Source organism: Phaenicophaeus curvirostris, chromosome 6, assembly GCF_032191515.1.
Source record: "Phaenicophaeus curvirostris isolate KB17595 chromosome 6, BPBGC_Pcur_1.0, whole genome shotgun sequence".
In the NCBI taxonomy this organism is placed as follows: domain Eukaryota; kingdom Metazoa; phylum Chordata; class Aves; order Cuculiformes; family Cuculidae; genus Phaenicophaeus; species Phaenicophaeus curvirostris.
This window is the reverse complement of record NC_091397.1, coordinates 27792710-27814825: the sequence shown is the minus strand read 5'-3', so window position 1 is coordinate 27814825 and position 22116 is coordinate 27792710. Positions and strand designations below refer to the sequence as shown.

Genomic DNA, 22116 nt, shown 5'->3' with positions numbered 1-22116 from the left:
CCCAGCGGTCCTGCCTGTTCAGATCCCTTCGGAGCCTCCCTGCCCTCCCGCAGATCGTCCCTTCATCCCAGCCTAGTCTCCTCTGCAAACTCGATCAGGCTTCGCCCCTATCGCTGTCCGTGGCAAAGTCACCGGCCGGGGCTGCCACCACACCCAGCCCCGCCCTCCGCGCTCGCTCCCGAGGCGGCTCTCGGCGGGGACGGTGGCGGCTCCGCCCTCCCGGGGGCGGCTCCTCGCAGTGTGACGCCGCCGGCTCCGAGCACCTCGCGGGCGGTGGCGCTTCGGCCCTCTGCCGCGGAGAGGTGAGTGCCGGGCGGCGGGGGGATCCGCGCCGGGCCCCCGCGGGGAACGAACGGGTCCCGCCCGCCCCGCGGTGGGGGGTTGCCGGGCCGGACCCGCCCGGGGCGCCGCTCTGAAGGCGCAAGATGGCATCGGCGCCTCCTCGCCGCGCCGCTGTCTCGCCGTGATCGCTCCCCGCATCCTCCCTGGCTCCCCGCCCGGGCACGGGGCGTCGCGGGCTGCGGTTGGGAATAATAAAAAAAAGCAACCCCATTTAGAGCTTATCGTAGAGTGGTTTGTGTCGGGGGGGTCCTCAAAGATGACCCAGTGCCAACCCCCCTGCCGTGGGCAGGGACACCTCCCACTGGATCGGGCTGCTCGAAGCCCCATCCAGCCCGGCCTGGAAGGGATGGGGCATTCACAGCTTCCCTGGGCAACCGCTGCCAGTGCCTCACCACCGTCGTTCTGAAGAATTTATTCCTACTGGCTGATCTAAATCTTCCCCCTTCCGATTTAAAGCCATTCCCTTCCTCCCCGTGCCCTTGTAATAAGTCTCTCCCCAGCTTTCCTGGAGCCCCCTTCAGGTACTGGAAGACTGCTCTAACGTCTTCCTGGAGCCTTCTCTTCTCCAGGCTGAACAACCCCAACTCTCTCAGTCTGTCTCACAGCAGTGGTGCTCCAACCCTTTGATCATCTTTGTGAGAGGTCGATCTTGATAATCAGATTTGATCTGCACCAGGCACGTGAATATTGTTTATATACTCCAGTCATTCGGAAGAGGGAAAGAAAGAAAATTGCTTCAAAGATCAGGCCAGTTTTAGTAAGAGGAAAGGGTGAAGGGCACCGGGTTCTTTATTCATCGGTTATCATTGTGTGTATTTTCAGTGCCAGATGTAAATAACCTCCTGCTCCGCACTGTTTTGGGTAGCACTGATAGCCTCAAGGTCCAGCATGGACCCTCTTAACACAGCAATTCAGTTCAAATTGATAATTGTGATGCTGAATTGGGTAATCTGGAGTACATAATTTGCGGGTATTTTGGAAGCTTGCTATTGGAGTTGTTCATCTGTTCAGTTGGTTGTTATATTTTGCCCCTGCCTGCAGGCCTTGCTTTAAACCAAGGTGACACTGTATTTCCAGGAAGCACCTGTTTCTTGGGAGTTTTTTTCCCCCTTCATGTTTCATTCCTCTTTCTTTCCATTTCTGGATGGATTTTATTTAATTTGAGCCTTGGAAAGCAGCTGTCACTCTTTTTGCACAGCAGACTTATTGGAAATAAACTGTTCTTGTGTTTCAGTCTAGCAGGGCTGTTGTTATAAGGAAAAAAAACCTTTCTGATCATTCTTCCAAACTGTTGATCAGAGAAAATGGCAGGCTGGGTTTTGGAGTCTGCAGTGCCGGCTGTGTTTGGTGTTACTGTCTTTCGTCTGACTTTTCTAGTAATCTACTCTTTTTCCCCTTTGTGTAGCAAGGGTTCTTGAGGAGTGAGCGGAAGTAGCGCTTCACAGTGCTGTCTGTCTGGCACTGATCTAGGAGTTGCAGTTCTTAGTGGGACTTAGCATGAAGTCCAGGAACATTTAATTTAGACATGAGCAATTTTTTTTTTCCTGCCCTTTGAATAGGTTAGCCTATTGATTTAAACTGACTACCTTTATGATATAAGATTTGTGTTAATGCCATGAAAAAAGGAGTTTAGTGTAAACCCACAGAGATCCTCTCTTGTATAGTGAACTACCTTAACTGGTATAACCAGTCATGCTTTACCAATGGCTTCTTCTGGAAGATGATGTGGCAGTTAAAAGCTGCCAAACCTTGGTCTAAATGAGTTTTTAAAGTTTCTTTAACATAGTGTCTGAAACATTGTTATTTCCAGAAAGGTTCTAACAACAGAATACTTGGGAGTTATATGCGAGTAGTTGGAATTTGCTGCATTCTTAATTGAGAAAGAAATAAGTGCTTTTTAGATAACGGCGATTCCTTCCATCGCGCTCATGGGAGTGGACATTCAAATCTGAGCGTTACTGGAGGCTTGCGGGCTCAAGGCAACCCATTATGACTGTATGGAAGGAGGAAGGTCTTGAACATTTTTCTTCCACAGAATTATCAGGGTGTGGAAGGAATCACATAGTGCAAAGTAAAAATCTTGTGGAACCCTACTATGGGGGGAGGGGTGTGTTTCCCCTTAGTAGAGTTTCAAGCCCACCTGTCTTGCCTATTCTTTCTCTGTTATCTGTACTCTACAGGGCTGGTAAATCGTTCTGACGATTTCCAAGTAATCTTGTCTGGAAGAAATGAATAATAACAGCTCTTTTCACTCTTAAACTAGTGTTGAAAGGTGTTGGTACGAGTTGGCAGAATAAAATGTGCTAATATCTCAGCTAAACTAAGAGTCAAGAAACGGCCTCAAAGGCTCTTTAATACTTTTTTCAAAATCTCCTTCAACAGTTTTGCACTGAAGTAGTTGATTTTGCAAGGTGTTTTGTCACTTCTTAACCATAAAATCACTCTAAAGACAAAATTATGTCACATGATGCAGAAGCATTAAAAATACAACAGCCTGGATAGTCAAGAATATTAAACAAAAGAGCAGTCAAGAACAGTGGAAACATTTGACCTTTTATGTGTTGCTAGCAATAATAGTCTCACGGTAGTTTTTCCTGTGGCTATTGTTAGCCATGGCAAATTGGGGGGCGTTTTGACCGGTTATGCAATCATTTACGTCAACCTTGGGAACTGTTCTGAGTCACTGAAACAGCACTTAGGTACACCTTGTGAGTAGCTTCATGGGGATCACAGCTGCCCTAGGAACACACAGCTGGTGTGCTAGGCTCTGAGAGCAGTAATATAAATTTGAGTGGACTATGCATGTGTCAAGAATATGCAGCCTGTATTGATCATGGTATTTACTAAAATGGCGGTGAGAGATCACCCTGTATTGTTGTTGTTATGCATGCTAAAACTGTTTAGTTAATCTAATATCTTATCCATGGATGTGAAATGATCTCCTGAGGGAATCTATAGACAATTACTTTCCCCTGTTACCTCCCCCAGCATGGTTTCTCCTCTGGTATAATAACACTGCTTACTGGCTTCTGTGTGGATGAAAAGGGAGGCAGAAACTTGAGAGTGTTAATTGTCAGCTAGTAGGGTATCTAAATAAGAGAGTCATTAGTTTGGAGTTCTAAAACCATATTTGTTCATATTTATTATAGTATAAATGTGAAAAGGGTTTCATGATTTTTTTGTGCATTCACTGCTTTTCTCATAGGTTCTACAAAGGGAAAGACTGATTACGGGTAGAGTGTGTCACAAAACCAATCTTCATATTGTCTCTTATAATCTATGCACAGCAGGTGTTCCATCTGGCATTTTCTCTAATAGCATTCAACTGCTAAGTTTAAAAATACTGTTTTTTAAACTTAAGAGAACAAATGTGTATTGCAAAACAATTTGATAGTCATTTCAGGTGAATGAAGCAAGTCTCCATTTAGAATGAGATTCGGTACCGAATTGCATATATCCCCAGCTTTGCCCATTTGCAGAGACAGGTTAGATCTGCTACTTGGGAACTCATTCCAATTGTTCTTCCACAAAACATACACAATACTTATGATATTTACGAGGTTCTTTTGTGAGGACATTCACTGAGTGTTCTTCACAAATAGAAGTGGAAAACTGGTAGTCAAGTAAACAGGCTTGTGTGAGGGCAGACTGATAGTATGTGCTGTTCTTATATTATTTCACAGTAAGCAGCTGAAAAATCAATATAATCTGAAAAAGCAATTTAAAATTAATTTTACATGTAAGTAAATACATGTAAATGATGAAGTTCTACGTTCAAGTTAACTTATCTAGAAAGGGCTATTTTTTGCTCATCAGTCTTCCAACTGTGAATCTACCAGCATTTATTTGAAATATTTTCTTCTGAGACTACATGTACTCTGTCATGACTGCATGTGCCATTCTTACCAGTGTTTTGGAGATAAACCACCTTTTGGGGTGGGGGGAATTTGTCATTCAAACATTTTAAAAATGGGAAAAAAACCCCAAACACAAAAACCAAACTATCTCGAATTGTAATTTCAGTGTGTATTATGTTCTAGAAAGAAGATCACTTATGCCCATAAGTTTATGACTTGTTAGTCTTTGGATTATGACAAGCATATAGTACTGAATAGACAGAAAATTGCTTTTTAGGGAAGAATACTGATGGTTGACTTGGTTCTTGCACTTTGTGGGAGCAAAACCAGGCTTTAAAAATCATCTTGACATAGTGACGAATTTTCAGTTTTTCATGTTGGCTAAAACTTGTCTCTAATTACCCAAGTACTGAAAACAAGTGCAGTTCAGATGGATTGATACTCATTAAGTTCTGGGAGCAAGACGTTGCCAGTGTGCAAATTTATGTTGTTTATCTGCTGCTGTCTTCTGTTAACTTGTACATATCAGAGTTGGGAATAAAAAGCTAAAAGACTAGCATAAGAAACAGGGCTCTGGATATCATCCTCTGTTTATACTACACAACGAAATTAAGCAGAATAATTTCCTAAGTTAATTGTGTATTTCTGAAATAGTTGTTCCACATTAGAAGCATGATAATTGCTTTTGGAGTAAAGTAACTTAACAGTACTCTCTGCAGTTAGCTATCAGTCATCTGGCCTGTGCAAGATAGTACAAATGTGTAAATTTCAGTGAAAGGCAAATAGTTACTCAATGTCATTAGTACTACTCATTTTTGTTGGATTTACTGTTTGCAAGTAGGTCCCTAGGCAGTGCTACAAAAGGACAGGAAGAAGGCCTAAACATCCACATTTCCTCATACCTTGTACATGGTTTCTAATCACACAGTCTTGTATTACTGTGATTTGTTCTCCATGCAATTTACTAACTGGAAGAAGGGAAAAGAAATGTTGTATTGGCTTAAACTATCTCCTTGAAAAGCAAACTCCGATTTCTCCAATACTTCTGCGTTTTTGAGTGCATGGTTGGGGTTTTTCTGCATGTGAAATTCAGGGTAAATAGCAAAGCCGTGGATCTTCCCAAGGCAACGAGATAGATAAAAAGTTTTAGTGGATGGAAGGAACTGCTAATGCAGCACTTGCAGACCAGGTCTACAAACTTTCTGAATTAATAGACAAGTGCATCGATGAGTAGTCAAATAGAGTAAAAATACTCCTGGATTAAAAGCTGTAATTTGTCATATTGATATAACTAAAACTCAAGATTCAGTTTAGCTGAATTTCAGTGTTAGCTGTTCAGGTAGTTAGGGTAGGAATACTTCTAAGTCTGTGTATAATCTTGATGTGAAATGCCTATATGGACACAGACTTCAGTTTTCACTCTGTTGCTGCGTTAGCAACATGAGTAATTCAGACCAATAGGCTGCTGTTCTCTTTTTCTAGGAAAAGGTGAAGTAAAACACAGTTTGTAGCTCCCAATGCTGTGTGTTTATTGACAGACCAGAGAAGATATAACTGGCTTGCCTAATCTTCATCTTTCAGTGAGACTGCTTCTTGCTTTGGAGGCCCATTAACTAGATTCAGTTAGATCACAGCGTCCAGGGACAAGAATGGGGGGAATACAGGTTGTCAGCCAAGAACTGTTGCAGAGGCACAGATGGCATTGAATCCTCACCTAAGCGCATTTTCTTCCCTGCAGAGTATTTTACATAAATGAAACTATCACTTCTACCTTTTCATATAGAACTCTTTAAAATTCTTCTTATTTTTTGTTACTTAGTACCATTCTATTACCATATTAAAAATTCGTTGGAAGCTTATTCATTTTAATAATGCTGTTATACTAAGTAGATCAACAGCAATTCATGATTCTGTCATATTTGAAGTTATAAGTTGCAGAATTTTTAAGGTGCAGAGAGTTTGTTGGGACTCAAAGAACCTCAGAATATACTAGATGGCCCCAAGGGCCCCAAACCATGAGGACAGTGCTGTCGGTGAAAGTGCAGACTCATCTGTGTCTTTTCTGATGAACACGTTACCTTCATATAAGGCTTCCTGAGTTCTGCTCTGCCTCTCAGTCAGTACCCTTTTGTTGTTTCTGGATGCATCTCAGAAGAATGTGTTCAGTCTCCTGCCTTCCTACATAACTATGATCCATCTTTGGATGTCAAATTTGATCTGTAAATCACCATTTATAATGTTTTTTTCAAAGACTTTAGCTCAGGTCTTGGTTCTGAGCAGTTGTGATTAGATCAACAGTTTGTTCTAGATTCACAGTAGTAGAGATTCTTGTTTGCTGTGTCTGGTTGCTTCCTGCTTTATTCTGTAAGATCTGTTGTTTAAGCTGTTAAGAACACAGTAAGAGCTGTGTAACCAGTGTTCAGCCAAAGACAGATATTTTAATTAGGGGAACTGTTTTTTATTTATTTATTTTAATTGTTTTCCCCATAACCGAGGAGAGCATTAAGATCTGAATTTCACCTTACCACATAACACTTCTTATATTTATGGTCACTGTCAAAGAAAAATTATCTGTGACATTGATATACCGAATTATTATCAATTTACCTATTGGACAGAAGGCACTGATAGTGTCTTATAATTAGTATTCAGATACTGCTTGTATGAAGTTGTTCAGCTCTTGGGAAACTAGACAAATTATGTAGCAACAAATTATAATATAATAAACTACAAAAGAGAAGAAAGTATGTACAAATGTTGTACAGAGCATGAGCTAGAAGGTAAGCATAAGTTTTGCTAGAGTTTGAATCAGTCAGAACACCATGACAGCATTTTCCTCTTTGCACAGAAAAGTGTAGTTGGTGTATTTGAATGGTCTTGGAGAATATAGAGAATCAGAGGATTTTCGATAGGCGTAGAAGTGCCATTTGATAATGAGGATGCCTTCCCATCAGGTTTCATTCCAGCATCATGGCTAGTAAAATATCTCAGTAAGAAAACAGGATGACGCAGTATGCCAGAAATATTATGAAGTTCTGTGTGCATTCCAGCTGTTTGGCTACCCATGGGAACAGTTTGTCGGTAAATAGCCTACAACCCAGATGAACTTAGCCACAGATGCAGAGGTGCCACAGTTGGCTGTTTGCAGGTCCGTGTTGGTTCCAGCATGTCTTGTTAGCTGTGGCAGAGCTCTGTGTGAGTGCAGCTGTATCATGCCTGAAGCCAGGCTGAGTCTAGAAGCAGTTCGTCTGTATTTTAGTGTTCCAGGCTGATAGTCTGTGCCAGTCCTCTCTGGTGTAAGTCTGCAAATGGACATTTGTGGAATATGATGCTGAGGCTTCTTGGTGGCACCTCAGAGAGACAGATCGGGTTTTTCAAGGTTACAGCAGGATTATGAACCCACCTGGTTCCATATGGAAACAGGTGTTTCAGCACTCTAGTCCCTTGTGTTCTGGTTAGATTTGTTATGAATTGGGCCAGCTCAGGTGTAATGCTGAAACTGAGATAACACGCATCTGTCTTAAAACACTGGGAAGCATTTGCAAGGTTACTGGAGATGCGTGTGTACTTCTTCAAGAAACATTAGATCCAACCAGCATTGTGTAGCAATAAACATGGATTAGCATACAGTCAGCTATAATGTAGCACTGCTTTCCCTAGCATGCCCCAAAACTGGACACTATTCCAGATGCGGTCCCAGAAGAGACTATAAGGATTCTGTAGGACACCTACGACAAAAGTATTGCTAAAATCAGCATACAATGTCCACTGCTCTCCCCTTATTCACCAGAGGCAGTCATCACATAGTAGAAGGCAGTTGGATTAGTGTGGCATGATTTGTCCTTAATAAATCCGTGATGGCTGTTCCCACTCACCTCTTTGCCTTTTCATTTGGCTGGGAATGGTTTCCAGGAGGGTCTTCTCCATGATCTTTCCAAGAAGTGAGGGGGAATTTGATGGGCCTGAAGTTTTCTGTGCTCCTCTTTTCTGTGTTTTTTTGAAGATGGATATAGTGTTTGTCTTTTTCCAGTCATCAGCCACCTCATTCGATCACCATAACCATCTGGTCTCATGGAGTTGTATATGTCCAAATGGCTTAGGTACCTCTTAATTTAATTTGTGTAATATGGGTAATGATATAAAGTCACTGACCCTGACAGTAGATTCTGGAGAATGAGAGAGCCACAAGGCAGACCTTCCAGTGAAAACCAAGGGGAAATGTACCTCCGTCCTTTCTATATTCTTTGTCATGCAGGGGGCCTGTCTTCCTTAGCCTGCTTTTTGGTGCCAGTGTTCTTACAGACCACTTCTTTTTGCCCTTAGCGTCCCTTGCTAGGTTGAGTTCCAGCATGGCCTTGACTTCCCTAATTCCATCCGTCAATACTTAGGCAATGCTTTTGCATTCTTCTGAGTAACCTGGCCCTGCCTCCATCTTCCATGTGCATTAGTTTTGCATTTGAGTTCATTGAAATCATTGTATCCGGGCCTTATACCACAGGTGCTCAACTTTTTGCCCATAGGAATGGGCTGTTCATGTGCTTTGAGGATGACCTCAAAGATCCAGCTGTTGTCCTGAGCTCTTCCTGAAAAGCCAGTTAAGGATATGAACCTATCTAGTAAGTCTGGATGATTCTTAAAAATAAAATCCTAACATTACAATCTAAAAATTGATACATTTGCAATAGAACTTTTTTAATAACATGAGAATTCCTGTAACAGTGTGTCGACTACGTCCAACTCAAGCAGATATTCACTATGTTCTTTACCTTTGTTCCCAGTTTTAATACCTGTGTTATTATGTACTGTTTGCATTTCAGTAGAGCTTAATTATGATGCTAAAACTTGAAATATGAATTTGTTTACAGTTCTGCAAATATTACATAAGTTTATCTGATGTGAAACAAGGTCTGTGTGAATGAAAATAATTTAGGGTACCCTTGAGATCAGTGGGACCCAAACTAAATGCATGTTTGCAGTCTAAACAAACAGAATGGCATAATAGTACTGGGCATCCAGATTTCCCAAAGTATTCTCAGTCACTGAGAAAGGTGAAACTCAGCTGGCACTTCTGAGGCATAACTGGTTTTCTTGAACATAACTGCTGTTCCTTGAACAGCAGCTGTACTGGATGAGACCCAGGAACATTGCTTGATGGAAATTCTAGGTGAAATACCACAAGCCTTATCAAAAGTCATTTGATTCTTTTTGAGCAACCACAGTTCTGTTTACTCAATGCCAGTGCTTACTAAGCTGTCAGTACAAGCTGAATTTTCATTGGGATCAAATACTAGCTCTGTACTGGAAATAAAATGGTCATGGGATTGAGTTTGATGACTGGGCTGCTTCTTGTTCACGGTGTTTAATGGCAGCAATCTCCTTTGTATAGGTTTTGTCTACACCACCTGGAGCTCTCTGGGACTTTTTTCTCTCCTGGCATGTTTTGGCTGCTACTGCATGTCAAGAGCCATTTCCAGCAGGCAGCATAGGTAAGACTCCACTTTTGTTTCCTTCCACCCTATACAGCCATACACCACTATCCAAACAGACCTTGTAGCCTCAGAAGCCATCATGTCACACAACGGGACATGCCTTCATTTTTATAGCATGAAAAAACTGTCCTAATGGCTGTGATACAGTCCTCACTTTGAACTAAAAAAATCACACGAATAATATCTTGGGCAGTTTAGGGTACTACGTGGGACTCAGAGAAGTGTAACAAAGATGGCTCCAGAATCCAAATATAAGGTCAGATGTTTAGGAAGAAAAAGCGTGAGCTATGCCTGCAAATGAGCTTATTTTCTTTTTTTATTTTATTTATTACTTTTCTTGTTTTCTTTTTTTAAGACAGTGGTTTCTAGGAGATTCCGATGTGTATGTACACATGTACAGTGTGTAAGTTCAGTGCCTCAAACCTGTTCCCCATGTTGGTCGTTTACACTTTGTTCCACATAATATGCATGTTATTCCGTTTAGACAGATTGTTCTTTGCTTCCTGTCAGACCGAGCATGCTGCTGAATAACTGAGTCATGGCTGTGTATACAACCTAAATCCTGTGTTCTTATCTCACTTGCACACACCCACAGTTGACTTAAGGAGGACCAGTATTAAAACAGTGAAGTCAAGCATAAAAGGTGTTAGAAAACTGGAGTTATTGTTGCCTGTGCCTTATGGCTCTAGAAACTACAGCAAAGCCATGAACAATGCTATCCATTCTCTTTATGGTCTGATTCAATGGTGCACACAAAAACCAATCTGAAACAGCCCTTTCTTCCTCTTAGTTTGTCTGGCTGTTGTCCTTTACACTTAAACTCTGCCCTGAAGACAGAGTTACGAATTTTCTTAATGTCTCTCCTGCAGTGCTTATGAGCACTTCACAAAAATTCCAGAAGATTTCATGCTCTGATATAATTTTGCAGCATCTCATGAAACTTTGCCAGGAAGTTTCACGGGGACTGATAGTGGAGAGGTTAGAATCTCAGATCTGGGATTTGGCTCCATGCGGCTCCAAATGGAAGTGCTTGTGCTTCAGTTGCAGGAAGCACTCTGGTTGTTTGTTCAGGTTGCTGCAATCTGTGGCAGTCCCTTTGCTGCTCCAGTGCTCACCTTACTGTCTGTAAGCAGTACCTTGCTAGACACGTTTCCAGTGTCACATCTTCTCATTGCAGGCTCTTTTCTGTTGTCCAGCTTAGTGCCAAAGGTCAGTTTCAGCACCGTTACCTTCCTAGCTGCTTTTCCAGTTACTGTTTTCTCAGTCAATCAGCTTCATATCTTGGTGCAGCCTGCTGTCAGGTTCCTTTTGTGCCTGGTCTTACCAATGGCCATTTCCTGGCAGCACCGTCTGACCATGTTCTATTTGGTCTCACCTGTGATCATGCTGCAGTGCCTCTGTTTACACATCCTGGCTGTATGCTGGCAAAGTCCTCTCTGAAAGCGGTAGAAGAGAAGCCAGGTGCTCATTGTTATTAAGACATGTCTGGCTCTGCTCATATAGTAAATTTGGTCTGGAAGGAGTATGCTCATTTACTGGTGCAAAGTGATGTGCATGCCGTCTGGTCAGCTCAGGGTATAGGGGGAGACTTGAGTATCCAAACTGGAGATATTAACTTTTCAATTTAAAGTCCAAATATATACAAGTCATAATTCTTTCCTCAGAAGCTGAGGTGTCCCTCATAGAAAAACTACCTGGTGGTTAAATTTTTCATCTGTGGTTCAAAACATGATTTAGCTAGTGTTTTTAAAAATAGATCAGTGGGACGTGGGCAGAAAAAGTTGCTGGACTGTGTTGTGGTTCAAACTTCAGAGAAGAAAACTTGACTAAGGCAGATGCCTAGCATGGAAACTTTTGGCTTGTCTTGTCAAAAGTCACTGAATTTATGCCAGGTAAATTTGCTTTTGCATGGAAAATTTGCCGACATAATAATTGCCAGCATCAGTGACACCACTTAAATGTGTTTGTCATGGATTTAAGCAAGAATTGTGTGTTACATGAGGAAAGCATTTGGTCCACAGATTGAAAAGTTTTCTGTTGCAATATAGTAAACAAGGTGCTACAACGTAGTAATTTTCTTTGTGAAAAGGTAGAGGTTTTCTAGTGTCTAACTTGAAAATTGTATTTCGAAGATGTTTGTATTAATTGATAATTTCATGTTTTATTAAAGTGTCTGAAGAAAGCAAGAAACATGGAAGGTCGTAAGTAGTAAGTACTTTGATCATTTTTTCTTATTCTAAAGAGCTAATGGGTTTTGGCGTGTTGATTTGTCACTGCCTGAGTCTATCACACGTGATGTTCTGGCACCTAGTATTTGTATGACTCACTGGTAGACATTCTGTTTAAAAAGAATAAAAAATAAAAATTTTAAAACTGCCCAAGAATGGAAAAACAAGTGAATTGACTAGATAGAAAAATAGCATATGTTATCCATTTCCTGCTTAATGGAAAGAAGTGTATGAACTGTCGTATTTCATGAGGTTTATCTGTGTTCATCAACTTCAGAATAAAGTACATACTTCTTTTAGTTGTGTTTTCTAATTGTTTAACAAAACCTAAATATGTCCACAATTGCTTAACACGCTCCATTTTAAAAGGCATTGACGGGGTTCTACCAGTAAAAATTGTCCAGTGTGTATTTCAGTAATGTGATCATAAATCTTTTATTATTTTCAGCATAAAAAGGAGCCCATAAATTCTCCAAAGTTAGAAACTGAATTTGTCTGTGGTGGTAAAAGATTATATTCCTCTTATACTTTAAAATGGTTTATTAGTCTCTAATTAAGGAATCCATATTAGTCCCAGTGTAGCAGAGGAAAGGATTTGTGACCTCATATTAATAACTCATTTTTGTGCCTTACACCACGCCTCAAGAATTTCTGATGACCCCAAGTGAGGTAGGTTGACATCTGATGAATTATTGTGTTTTCTTCACTTGACCACTGAACTGAGATATCAGTTATTTGCACAGCTGTAGCAGAAGTTAAAGCACACAACAAGCCAGACAGCTGGGGTCTTTATACTGCCTTATGAGTGGTTTGATGTTTTTATTATTACTATTTTTAAAATAATGCTATTTTTTATTAAACACTTATATTCTGTTTTCTCATAATATAGGGGATCTTGTTATTTATTAAAAGCAGAAGCTGTAGACTTTGTCTCTTAAAGGCGCAGCGTGTGTTAGGTTGATACAGGCTTCGCCTAACTTGATAGGCTGTTATCAGAGTGTGTAATGGTTTGTGCAGGATTCCACATGAAATGTGATATGTTGCATGTATTGTTTATTTTGTGCTGCAGCACAAAAAAAGGACTGTATTTTAATTCTAATGAAATTCATAAATTAAACTCTTGGAACTAACACTTTGGTGAAATTAAATGAGTGAAGTTTGGGGAAGTAGCCAAGATCTGCTGTATATAGGTGCATTTTGAGTTTTGTCCTTACTCGCTTCCAGTTTAATTCCTTACCATCTCTTTGGTAGTTCAGGCACTGCCTCCTAACTTGCTTGATTAAAAATAGCTAACGCAAGTAACAGATCGCTGTGAAATGAACTTCCTTTTTAGGTCAGACTGTGTCACTGGTAACCATGTAGGGCAGAAGTGCCACCCTTTTGGGGAACATGCCCCAATTGCTTGTTGTCTCAGAATGGCCGTAGTATTTCATAGCAATCACATATATGTGTGTGTATGTGTGTCATGTGTGTCTCAATACATGACTTGATGGGTATATTGGGTCTGAAAACCTCCTGGGATACCATCCCTGAACTCTGTGTGTTGTGAACAGAACTAGTGGGTAGTGTCTCAGGAGTGAACCACAGTTTGTCTCTCCACAGGTGGAGGATAGCTATTTTCAAAATAAAGGCCAACTCTTTCATTTTCCTGGATTATTTAACGTATAAGTTTTGGCAGCCATTTACTTCTGAAGATCTGCAAAATCACTGCAGCCTTTTATATATGCATATAAGGGAAATGGCATTTTTTGCAGAAATTAATAATGGTTTGACTCTTCCTGATAGAGATCAAGATTCCACTGTGAATTTGTATTTTCTATTAAACCATCTTCATATGGTTTAAATATTGTGGAATATGGAGTTTCTCTTTAGATTGCACTTTTTATTAGGCCTGCAACATGAATGCAGACTCATGTATCAGTAGAAAATAATCCTTGACAAAAAGATTACTTGTTATCTACCCGAAGTTTTCATGTAGTCATTGCATAGAGCAAAATGTGAGCTAGCTGTCTTGCAGACAGCATGCTCAAAAGAGATGAGTGTTCCTCTAATTCTTTCCTATACTGTTGTAAAAATGGGCAGGCAAGTAGTCTTAATTCCATTCATAAAGTGAAACTCGTGAAACCCTGCCACTGTTGAAATTGCATGAAAATTGCCATGTGCTTAAGCAACTCTGGTATTCACTTGGAACTCTGTTATTAGTGATACAAAAGTTTAATTCCATGGGCTATAAATCATTCCATAATGCATTGGGAAGAATTCTTTGCAGCTGCTTGTTTGGCACTATTGCATGCTAAAGACATTCAAATTGAAAACAGTGTATTGTTTTCCTAAGTAGGGAGGGAAATATTTGTGGAAATATTGTGCTATTTTTATTCACTTTGTTCTTAATATATAATGAGGAAGTTCATGTTGTATGCGTGCAAGTGTAATGTTCTTGATGGAATTGTATTCATGTAGCATGTTGCACTTATATTTTAAGCATCTTATTAAAGTTTTATAATTTTGTTTTTTAATACCTTAGCAATTATCCAAGGGAATTTTATGACCAGTATGCTCAAAGCCAAGAAAAATCTGTGGTCAATAAAATGCAACAGAAATACTGGAAAACAAAACAAACCCTTATAAAAGTCACAGGCAAAAAGGAAGATGAACATGTTGTGGCTTCAGATGCAGACCTGGATGCAAAACTAGAGGTTTGTAATATCTACGTAATGTATATTCTTTGTATGTTAGTCTTTAAAGTGTTTTCATTTCCTTCGAGCATCTAGGATGTGTGCACATAGATAATAATGTATGCTCATTTTTATCCTTATTTTCTTATAATATATTTTCCAATTTTTAACAGAAGTGCTTATGTAAATGTGGGCAATATAGTGGCATTTGGTAATACACAATTCCCCCGGTGTCCCTCAAAGTTTGGGAACCTAACATGTCTCCTATGTATTTTCAGGTTTGGGGGGCAAATGTTTTCTTTCTTTTTTTTCAGTGGCAAGAGCAGTAGGTCATCCTTTGTGCTTATATCAGTCATCCTTATCCTTTGCTAATACCAGTTCAAAACATGTTTTTTAAATAGTAGTCCATAGTATATACAAGTGACTTTCTCCCCTATTGTTACAAAATACCACATATAACAGAAAAATATGAAGTATACAAAGAAGGAGAAAGGTGTATGGTGCATTTCCTTCTCTGGAGCTTTTGTGCAGATTAGTGTGTTCTGACATGAGCAAAGACAGCTTCTAAATGTCTGTAAAGTGTAACCGCGAGAGAGGATCCTGCTGTGTAACAAATACAGTCCTGCTGTCAGTATCTTTAACCCCACTGGAAAAAAATAAGGCTGTACAAATGGAAGAGCTTGAGTGCCTTTAACACAAACCTAAATATAGAAAATGGGCTTCTAAAGTGTAATAACCAAGTTAGTGTTGTGCTAAGTTGTATCAGTATTGTTTTGTTTTGTAAGGGTAAATGTTTTGCCTTACTCTTTTTGTTCAGGTTCTTAGAAAACTGTTGAGTTAGGATTTTCAGTTTATTTGTGTTTTAGCTGAAATACAAGAGGCTGGTTTACAACAAACAAATCTTTGGTTCTAGCTATAATAGTGATAATTTTTATAATATGACGATTCTGGCTGTGAGGTCTCCATGATGGGTTATAAATCAAGAGTATGGATGCAAAAAAGCTGTAACGATGACAGCAGTATTTTACAAATACATACCTGAGTTCCCACCATGTTTACTGTGTTGCAGATTCATCAGGAAGGATGCTTTGTTAGCTCAGGTGGGATTGAAAATAGGGAAACTTGCACTTACCAGATAGAAAAGTACAAGCATATTTTCCCTTGGACAACTTCCCAACTGCTAGTCATGCTCTCAATTTAAAAGGCAAGAACTGTGTAAGTGTACAGGAAGTCAGGCAGATGTGAAGGAAGAGAGTGACTGTGCCAGAGGTCCATTTTGCTTATATGTTTGTGTAATGCTTGATACAGTGAAGGTTAGTTTTAAGTTACAGTTTGGAGGGTTTTAGATGGTCAGGCAGAAAGAGTAGTAGTTTCTCTGTTTCTTAGAGACAGCCGCCAAACCTAGTGAAGTGACCTTTTTTTGTTGTCTTCCCTCCCTCTACTTCCTTTGGAAACTGTTGCTTTACAAATTCAGTTAGAAAACCAGAAAAAAATGGTTATGCCAGTAAAAAGCCAGTTTGAATCAGTAACTTTCTATGTTGACATACCTGTGCGAGTTTGTTCCGTTAGACTTTATGGTATTAAAATTCAAAATGCAAATTGCCACTTGACACATGATAAACATGACAGACATTTTGGTAAAGTTTTGCTCTGGCATACAAATATTTGTATATCTTCATATGTATCCAAAGATATAAAGGAGAGAAAAATCATGAATAGTTTAACTATCCAAATATTTCCAAATTATTTTTGTCTTTATTTTTCTTTTTTATGTTATGAATGGTCTGCCTGTAGTTTCCGTCGACAACTTAATTGGAGGAAAAGTGCAATTGATAAGGAAAAATTACTTTCAAGCCAGAAAAATTAGTCATTGGTCAAGAAGGAAATAGTGATTCCTAATGACTTCAGAAAAAATATGAGCTCTTTTTTGCATTTTAATCATCGGTGTTTCTTCCATATGCTTATAAATTTTTGTGTGTGTTCTGTTTCAATACCAGCTCTTCCATTCCATTCAGAGAACATGTATGGAGTTGCTAAAAGCAATTGAACTGTATCAAAAAAGGATTTGTTGTAAGTATGATCAAATACAGTAGTTAAAATAGTAAGAAGGTCTACAATATGGAATTGTTGAACAAGCGAAAAAAGTAAATATGAAAATGGGGAGCCACTAATTTCATTCTCGTTAAAAATAATGATAAAATTCCTTGCAGACAGTTAAAGACAGACTTGCTTGCTAAACTGAAGATCTTCTAGTTTATAAGTTTTATATTTGATATATAATGATTGATAGCTATAAATATGAGTGAAAACTTGATTTTAAGGATTGAATTTGTTTTATGTTACTCATTTGGTCTACATTTGGAAGTGCCTTGTCTTAGAAATCCTAACTCCATTCTGAACTGATTTGGCTTTGTTTTTTTTCAAATGAGGATTAACTGTAAGGAGTACTGGGCTTATTGTTAGTTTTATAATTAAGCAATTCATGCTATTGGTATGAATTTGATAATGCTGATGTGTTTGTACCAGGTGTACAGTGGCTGTTATTAGTGAGAGACAGGAATCACATTTTCGAAGTTTCAAACTGCAGGTTGTATTAAGTGATCTTCAAGTCTTCTCTCCAACCAGCATTGTTTGATTCTCTGCTGCTGTGATCTCTGGAAAAGTGAATCCAGCTTTGGAGACGTCTCTTAATTTACTTTTTTTTTTTGGTGAATATATTGCATATTTTCTTCAGTCTTTCCTTTTTCTTTTGCCTGTCCAAAGAAAATCAGAAGTAATTTTTGAAGATATGGAGATAAAATTATAATACAGAATAGTAGAGTTCAAGAAGTCAAAGATGCAGCCTGTTCTACTAGTGTATGCTATGAGTCTGCATTGGATTTAACTTTCAACATTTGGAAAAAATGACAAAGAGGGCTTCAAAAGAATTTTCATTATATTAGGCCATTCTCCCTATTGCTTGTGGAAAGAAATAGGTTTGTAAGAAAGAGCCACTTTGGAAGACTGGTATATTAGGCCATAATGAAATGTTTTTGTGAGGACGTGAGACTGTGAAGAACCCTGTTCCCAATTTGGAAGTAGTCAACAGGTAAAACACTTATTTTTCTTCATCTTCTTGTTCAGAAAACATTCAGTTAGTCTGAAATAGAAGTATTTCACATATTTGAAATCTAAAGTTAGAGTAGAATGTGTGGTGCTTAGTTGCTAGCTGGGATTAAACCATAACATCAACTTTGTTCTTTTTTTCAAGAAAAAATAGCATCTTTCTCCTCTTGTCTTCTGGTACTGATGGAATTTTTTTACTCTTGTTAATTACAGCAAATTCATCAACACATGTCTCAAGCAAATCAGATCTTCTGTTTAATAAATGCAGGAATTCCACAAAATTTCATTTTTGCTCTGCTCCTTGGATTTGGATTTACTTATCCTGTTTGATATTAGACCAGTTTTATAGCTGTTAGGTATCTGTTAAATAATGTGTTTGACCGCTCATTTATTTTTCATTAGTTCTGTCTCAGGAAGAAAATGAATTGGGGAAATTTCTTCGATCACAGGGTTCTCAAGATAAAACAAGAGCAGGAAAAATGATGCAAGCCACTGGAAAGGCTCTCTGCTTTTCTTCTCAGCAAAGGTACACATGTCAGAACTACTGTCTGATTTATAAAGTACATGGGATAATGGTAGTTGATTCACCATTAGCTTAATTCATGCCATTTGACATGTGCGATGTACCAAATGATATGAAAGTTGTTATTGCCCTAATTGGCAACATTACTAGATTACTCTATGTAGTTTTGCCTGATCCTGTTTTTTTGTCACATGGACCTGCTATGGCTGTGCACCTACAGATCCTCCGCCTGTGCCTCTCCAGCGCAGCAATTCTAAAGTTGTGGAGGTGCATTTGCATGGCCTCTCTAGCAATGGGGTTGTAAAAGAGCTATGTCAGATCCCTCTCCTGCACGGTGGCACTTTCCACTCTGCAGACAAATGCTACTGCAGGCTCAGTGTGGAGATTTCTGGGTCCTGGGAGCGCAGGTAAGGGAATGCCTTTTTCTGAGCTATGGAGTCTCATACTTCAAGCAGACAGAGGAGAAAAGAGTCTGAATGCCATTTTTTGCTTTAACCATGAAGTCTTCCAGAAGATCTAGGTCCCCATTGAGCTCATGTAAGGTGGGTAGGAGCAAATCAGTAAAACATAAGGAATACAGAGGGACACACACACACAGACACATACTGTTACCCAAAGCTCATGATGTCTCACTGACCCTGTGTTTGCTCACAGTTTAGAAGTAACAGTACTTGATGGCATTATGAGTATTATTATGCCTTTTTTAACAGTATCATGACTATGAAAGTTTGAAATTCATCATAATTTGCAAGGGAAAATTCAATTCATTATGTTTTACAGAATTTTGGGGGGCTGTTAATTATTGTAATCCATGCAACTGTTTGGCTCAAAATAAAACATTGCATATAGAGCACAGAGAATTTCATGTGTTTGTCTTGGGCTACAGTTTGATCATTGGCACATCCAGTAACAGCCATAAGTGGGATCTTTACAAGACATGTAAGGCACCTTTGAGTAAAAGCACTGATGATTTGCTTCTTTATAAAGGTTAACTTTTTATAGAAATGCCGCTGTGTGACATGTCTACATAAACTGAACTTTCCTTCACATGGCTGGGTGTAGAATGGAAAAAATGGGGGGGAGGGCAGCAAGGCCACATTAAGAAGTTCACATTTTATTATATTTCTTACTCAATGCATTTTTAAGGCATCTTTTAAAATAAAATGGGAGGAGCTTTGGAACTATGTGATCTCTAAGGTCCCTTCCAAGCTAAACCATTCCCTGATTCTATGATAACAATAAAACCAATTATTTGTTTGTCTTCTCTTGAGCCGTCCTCAAGCTCACCTTGAAGGTGGGACTGCTCTTATTTACATGGCATGGCAATAGCTAGCTCAGTAGCTGGATGTCAAGAAGATACAATTTGCTATCTAGTGGAGCTGAGCTTAGAAATTCTCTTATGCCTGTGAAGTCTCTCAGTAGCACATTAAACCAACTCCACACTGATATGGAACTGATTGAAGCCATTCTGGTGAGGTGGCTGCTGGCAACCAAGAGGAAAGCAGAAGCAGTGGGAGGAAGCAAAGCAAGAAGTTGAGTAACTCTGTCTGTTTCCGAGATCCCATTAGGAGCCAAAATGATGGCATAGGGAAGACAACAGTGTACCCTACTGTCTTACCGAAGTCTATGTAGTTGCTGGAAGAAGCACTTATAAAATGCCTAAATCCTCCCAAAAGGTAAATTTCTTTCAAAGGAATTGTTCAGATTCCTTAAAAAAAAAAAAATCAGATCATTATCTACTTGACAGATAACCTCTTTATTTACATGTACATCTGAAGATTTAAAGGCTAATGAAAGTGCTTTTTCTGAGGTTTAATATGAAAATCCTTATATATATGTGGCATATATAGTAGTAAATTACCTAAGGTCCATATTGAGAGTTGTTAAATGCAACTTGCAAAGAAGAATGTTAATAGCATACAAACAAGCAGCTTGGCTAACTAAATTACATATACGTATTAGAAAAGGTTCCTTTTTGACTCGTGCATTTAAGTGAAAAGTCACTTCTTGAATCGGAAGGTTGCAAACGCAATATTCGGGCAAAATTACCCCATTCATGTGTGCTCCCAACCAAGCAGTAGAACCATCTCAACATGCAGTAGCACTTAAGTGAATTGTTTTGACTGCGTGTGTTTTCTTGGTTGCTAGAAAAGTGTCAGTAATTGTATTAACCAGTCTGCTTTTGTGGAAGAACTTTGTTAAAGTTCCTCTCCTTCCTTTCTTTCTTTGATGCCTTCCCCCAGATTAGCACTGCGTGCTCCTTTGAGCAGATTATATCAAGAAGTGGAGACTTTCAGATATAGGGCCATCTCAGACACATGGCTGACAGTAAACCGAATGGAACAGTATCGGACTGAATACAGAGGAGCTCTGCTCTGGATGAAAGATGTGTCTCAGGAGCTGGATCCAGATCTTTATAAGCAGATGGAAAAGTTCAGGAAGGTATGAAGTTTCCTGTAGTTTCCTAGGAGAGGATGCCTGATGAATGACAATGAAGTGTGGTTTTCATTCTTCTGAGGAAGACATAATTCAGCAGCACTAATGATGCTATTTATCGTAACTAATCTTTTCTGTGTGACAGAACTCCAATTAATCTGATACAGAATACAGCATCGTTCACAGAGTAGGTTATAAGGAAAGATACAGCAGTAAGAAACAGCATTTTTCTGTAGTCCTATTCAACTTCGGCCTAAATCTTCATAATTTAAATAATATATATTTTTAAAGAAGGTTATCAAAATTTACATAATTACCTGTCATTCCTGAATGACTAATGAAAAATGTCTCTGCTGTCTGCTGAGGAAGGAACAATTGATTTTTGCAACTAAAAAGTACAGAATTATAGAAATGGTATAGCATCTGTGCTAAATTTTTGAGTGCAGTTAAAAAACATTTTCAAAATTTGCTGTTGTTGGCTTTTGGGGAATAGTTTTGAATTTGGAATTTGTGTTTTAAGTTCTTCATACAGTCACGTCAGCTTGACTGACAACTTCTAAACACTAAAATTGCTAAGAATGCACTCTCCGCAAATCATCTTCATTCAACATCACTCAAGTTTGCTATACTCCTCCCTTCCCAAAGGGGTGGCAATCTGCAGATTTACTACGAGGTGCGAGTATAGAGTTCACGTGGACTGATCCTGGCCCAGTCGGTTCAGGAATGCTCATGAGATTTTAAGATTTGCTAGTGAGGCTCTAGAACCGATTTTGTTAAAAGACTAACGTTCACAGTTTGCTGTTGATAAATCTTGACTATTATGAAGAGTTAGGATCCTAGATAGAACGTGGTGGCTTGTGCTTTGACTAAAGGCAATACAAAAATTTACAGAAATTGTGTGGTAATTGAAAGCAGAGACCTAATAACAGAAATTGTATTAAAGCACATGTCCATATATTGATATTAGAGATGGGTAATGTACGAAAGAGAATCTCTGTTCATCCATGGCTTAAGCAGTCTGTGACTGAAGGTGTTTGGAGATGAAAGATACTTAATTTGGGGTTTTAAAAGCTTGAATAAACCATCCTAGCAGGAAAGGAGTGGCATGCATTTAGGCTATGTTGCTTTTTGTAAACTGAGGTGGTGACAATAGCAATTAAGGAAGAGTGGAACAAATGAAACCTCAGCTAGTCATCTAATCTTTTCTTAATGCTTCAGTACAGGATATTCCTGAAAGTCTTGTGTCACCAGACATATCTTTTATTATGCCTTATGGGAAATGTTTATAATGGCAAGTGCTTGCAGGTAAAATAATTGGTACAGTCTTGGCCTCAGCCAATTGCTTATGTATAATGTTTGATTTATTAGAAAAACACTTAAAAAATGGAATGTTAGAATGAATAAAGCAGCACTGGTAATGGTCATACAAAACTGATTTATAGCTTTCTTGCAAAACAAATG

The 22116-nt window shown here is 39.1% G+C and overlaps 1 protein-coding gene across 4 annotated transcripts in view; it reads left to right on the top strand.

The window, feature by feature from the left end:
- The first annotated feature begins 239 nt into the window (after window positions 1-239).
- Window positions 240-22116, top strand: part of ICA1 (islet cell autoantigen 1) — a 64578-nt gene continuing 42701 nt past the window's right edge. For 3 of the 4 annotated variants that reach the window (XM_069859683.1, XM_069859682.1, XM_069859680.1), the window contains exons 1-6: window positions 10043-10097; window positions 11860-11896; window positions 14441-14612; window positions 16589-16661; window positions 18099-18222; window positions 20463-20661. In XM_069859683.1, coding sequence (XP_069715784.1) covers window positions 10067-10097; window positions 11860-11896; window positions 14441-14612; window positions 16589-16661; window positions 18099-18222; window positions 20463-20661 — 636 coding nt within the window. In that variant the 5' untranslated portion in view covers window positions 10043-10066. Of the gene's footprint in view, window positions 303-9585; window positions 9686-10042; window positions 10098-11858; window positions 11897-14440; window positions 14613-16588; window positions 16662-18098; window positions 18223-20462; window positions 20662-22116 lie in introns of those variants that run through there. The other variant, XM_069859681.1, reaches the window with a different exon arrangement.